This window comes from Bremia lactucae, linkage group LG13 (genome assembly GCF_004359215.1).
Source record: "Bremia lactucae strain SF5 linkage group LG13, whole genome shotgun sequence".
NCBI classification, from domain to species: Eukaryota; Oomycota; class Peronosporomycetes; order Peronosporales; family Peronosporaceae; genus Bremia; species Bremia lactucae.
The window spans coordinates 781,333-785,652 of record NC_090622.1 but is presented as its reverse complement, the minus strand read 5'-3'; the positions used below and the strand labels follow the sequence as shown (position 1 = coordinate 785,652).

The 4,320-nt window shown below is 46.4% G+C and overlaps 1 protein-coding gene across 1 annotated transcript; it reads left to right on the top strand.

Annotated features, from left to right (window-relative positions):
• Positions 1–945: 945 nt before the first annotated feature.
• Positions 946–3,702, top strand: CCR75_009620 (uncharacterized protein; the record flags this gene model as incomplete). Its single annotated transcript, XM_067967659.1, has 1 exon — positions 946–3,702. The coding sequence occupies one exon, from the start codon at positions 946–948 to the stop codon at positions 3,700–3,702; it is 2,757 nt and encodes a 918-aa protein (XP_067819020.1).
• Positions 3,703–4,320: the final 618 nt, after the last annotated feature.

The window sequence follows — 4,320 nt, the reverse complement described above, 5'->3', positions numbered from 1 at the left end:
AAAGATACGCTCGCAATACATATTAAATGATATCTATAGAGATATCATTTTAATTGATAAAAATAGGTATTTGTATTTAATTCTATTAAATACAAATCAGTCTGAAATTTACTACCTACTTGGTAAGTGCGCACGGGGAGACGGATTACCGCTCCCGTGACGTCACTTTACCAGAGTTCTTAGTGTGTTGGGTGAGGTCGCTTGCGCGCCCACCACAACTCCCTCACTGCACGCAAGAGAAGCAGGTGCAAACCGCTTCCTCGCTGTGCTAGGGTGTGTGCTAAGTAGAGCGTGGCCGCATTACGACGTGCCCGCCTACACAGCATTTACAAAGATAGATTAAGAGACACTTAACTATATTAATACAGTTTTCATTTTACCCTCTTAAGTTAACTTGTCTTATGAGAAGTTTTCCTCTATACGTACAGTGTACGTCACCAAGCAGTGTGAAGTGGACTTGTACTGAAACAGTACAAGTCGTAGTGCCCCGTTACAATAGTTAAGTTAGCATTTACAAGATAGATAGAAGAGGTACTTAATAATATTAATACAGTTTTTATTTTACCCTCTTTAAGCTAGTTACCTTGAAGAGAAGTCTTCCTCTGCGCGTACTAGTGTACGTGAAATAGCGTAAGGCACCACTTGCATTTGAAGCTGTGCTGAAGCAGTACAAGTCGTAGTGCCCCGTTACAAGTGGCCTGATTGTATTCTCCTTTATTATTACTTGTGTAGAAAATAATATTTATGTAACCGTTACATCGTGTACGTGAAGTTCTCAAAAAACACCTTTACCTTACCTTCAGTTGGTTGCTTTAACTGACTTTATACTGGATTTTCGACCATCACTTGGAAACAGAAAGTGTCCTAAATAAAGATCCACAAAACGAGGCGAATTTGATTGGTCGCCACAGGCCTCATAATTTTCATAATCATCAGATCATCGATATGGCCGACTCAGCACCAGCATCACTGGCGTGCCCCGTGTGCTTCGAATGCTTCTCTTCTATAAATACCGCCGCCTTTGCACTCCACGTGTCCTCATGTTCAAGCTCCTCGACCTCCCGTCCTGATTCCCCTTCGTCTCCATCTGCATACTGTCCACGTTGTCTTCACGTTTACGCAGCCGGAACACCCGCGCACGAAATTTCATTTCATGAACATGAATGCGCTCGCGTCAATGAACAATCGGATGACAACATTGATGACGAATTATCATCAACCGCTTGCAACCGCACAAATAAGCGTCCGCGATATGAAGCTGTTGCTCGTACATCCTCGACGCCAAGGGTGACGCTCTTTCCAACCGTCTGCTTTCTTTGCGGAAATGGTGGCCGCGGTTTGTTCCACTGTGCTGGAATATGTGCACGCGTGGCTCACCAAAATTGCGTGGAACATCTGCAGGCGCCCGCAGTTGGGGAGCCGCTATCCGTGACCGAGCGCAAGCAAGCGGCTGAGAACTGGAAGTGCGCGCAGTGCCTGAGAAACCTGCATCGCTGCCAGCATTGTGGATTCCTGGGACACCAAGCTAATGGCATGCGTAAATGCACAGTTCTTAATTGTGGCTACCATTTTCATGAGCAGTGTCTGCCTGCAATTGAAGCGGATGAGACCGTCGACGCAAGTTTCGTATGTCCTCGCCATACTTGCGCAGCGTGTGGCATGCAAGAGATAGATATGAAGCGCTGTAGGAGTTGCACTTTGTGCTATCACATGACGCATTTGCGTTGTCCGAGAGGAAGCGGCACTGTGACGACTGGATCAATAAACTATGGCGGGCTGGACCCGATCAACTTGGTTGAGTGTTCAAGCCACGAAATCAATAAGATTTCAAGTTGCAGCCCAGATGCCAGTAATTCATTCAGGCAAAGACTTGCAGCAGGAGATATAGTGCTCGTGCTCGAATTCAATAATGCACTTTTACCGTCGAGTACCAAGGTGGCAGCCCCTGGCGCTGCTAATCACTGGGGAGCGGTCATTTCAGTAGAAGAAACAGAGTCCCTTGGACGTGGCAACCAGCTTCTCAGTTTGCGCATGTTCGCGGATGACAGTGTAGTTGTCGTACCCAACCAGTATGCGCTGCGTGTTGCCACAGCATCAGACTTTGGTAAACCCGTGGACCTCATGTGTTACTGCTTGCAGCGTCACGCAATGGTGGAGCTTCAGTTGCGCCGTATGGTAGGCGTTTTTGACGAGGCTGAAGAAAAGCGCATCGTTAAGGTCAGCGTAGCAGCGTTTGCTGCACGTCTCGATGCGCTCGGCATGACACTGAATCAGGCCACAAGGGACGCTGAGCAAGGACTTGTACGCTGGCGTCGATTCCAAGAGCTGCCACAGCCGCGTGAGTACGACGGACTTGGGGACTTGGCACCCAGCTTTTTATACCTTGACACCCGTGGACATCATTTTGGACTGCAACGTTCTACTAGCATGGAATTTACGGAAGCTGTGAGTGTGGAAGCCGGTCGAGATGTGAACATTACTAATCTTGACCCAGATAGCGGTCCTGCTAGCGATCAATCTCGTGATTCTTGGATTGCTACAGCCTCATCGCAACCAACAGATTTTGAAAAAAGATCGAACGGCACTGGAAGTATCGTGGAAAGTAGAACGAAATATGAGATGACGACAAACGCGCTTGATTTACCGCACGATGGCGGCAGCTGGTCTCAAACGGCACCTGCTGGTTCGAGAGACTCCAGCCCGAATAGTACTGCATGGCCCAAATTTGCCTTCGACCAAGCAATTGGTATAAATATGAGGGGCAGTAAACGAATGGAACACATTCATAAGAGCGCTAACACAAAGTACCGAATGCTTAATACGGAGGCATCAGCGGACTTCAAGGCCATAGCAACCACACCAATCGGTTTCCGTGGCCTTAACCTCGAAGAACCATTCAGCAGAAAAACCGCTTCTGTCACGCGTGCTACGTTACACATCTCTCCTATGACATCGCGTACAATTTTACCGCAAAAGCGGAGAAAGTTGACGCGTAAGCAGAAATTGCTGGATGATATGCCCCAAATACTGCTAGCAGAGCTGGAGCGTGATACATTTTGCTATCTAGGGGATGTTGATGAATTGAAATTGAAACGAGTGCGTGTTCCAGCTGACGCTGATGCGTTTCCGTGGGCTGCTCGGGCCGCTAGCTTTCGCCCGGCTTTTTACAGACCTACTGTAATGTTCGGTCTCCGCGGTCATCGTCACCCCAGAATCGATGATATAAATCGTCTCTTGGTCAGTCAAGACAAACGGAGCATCAAGTGTTTTGTTCAAGCATTTGGGACAGACACCCAGTGTGTGCATTTTGGTGATCTGAAATTATCCTCTGTATTTCCATATTACGTGGTGGACCTCATGACTGTGCGCAATTTTCGTGACCTAGATTTTATTGTACGCTCTCGTCTGGTTGAGGTGTTGGAAAAACATTCTCGCTATACTCGTGAACATTTTGGTATGGATGAGCTCCAAGTGCAGCGATGGCTTGAGCAGCATCGTCGCCGGAAGACCAGCGAGCAACCTCCTATAACCCTGCACTATTGCTTAATAGACGGTGCTAGGCGTCGCCTCGAGCTTGAGCAGTCGTTTGCCAAGGTATCGTACAAAAGTAAGCAGGCGTGGCTCTGCTTTTGTGCGAACGTTTGTCATCTATCCGTATCGATTCCTATCTCCCATCAAACGCTGTCAGGGCTGACGCGATAAATTAATTTCTGAGCATGTTGACGTAGTATCCGCCGTTAAATCGGTAACGGTACACCCATAAGGGTAATGTGGTAAACACGAAGGGATAATATTCCCTCTTTACTTACGTGTCAGCCGCAGACCTTATTCTAGTTAGGGAATTAGGATAAGGTATTTTACATTTAAGATTAATAAGTTCAGTTTCCCTTTCACTTGCGCTGCAACCACTTGTACTAAGAGGCCTTATTGAGGCATATAATTCTAATCACTTGTCGCCACTTGATTCTACCATTCACTGAGCCCCTCAAACCAGGACTCGATACTCTCTCTAGTGTTGTTCTTTTACTTCCATCGAAGTGACTTTTTGAGTCGATAAGTCTTTGTAATGGCACGCATCGGTTGGAGAACCGTTGTTGTGATACTTTTACTTTATGGATAAAATACTCTTTTATCCTAATCTGAAATAGTTAAATACTTAAAATCCCATTTATTATGGCTAACTAATGTTGTTAACTAATGTTGTCGCCGCCAGATATAAATCTGGCGGCCGAAATCAGATTTAAATTAGCTAGGGTAAGTTTTGGATCTAAATAATTCAATGAAGTGCACATCCCCTTTTCATCTCTAAGCGTCAAGTGT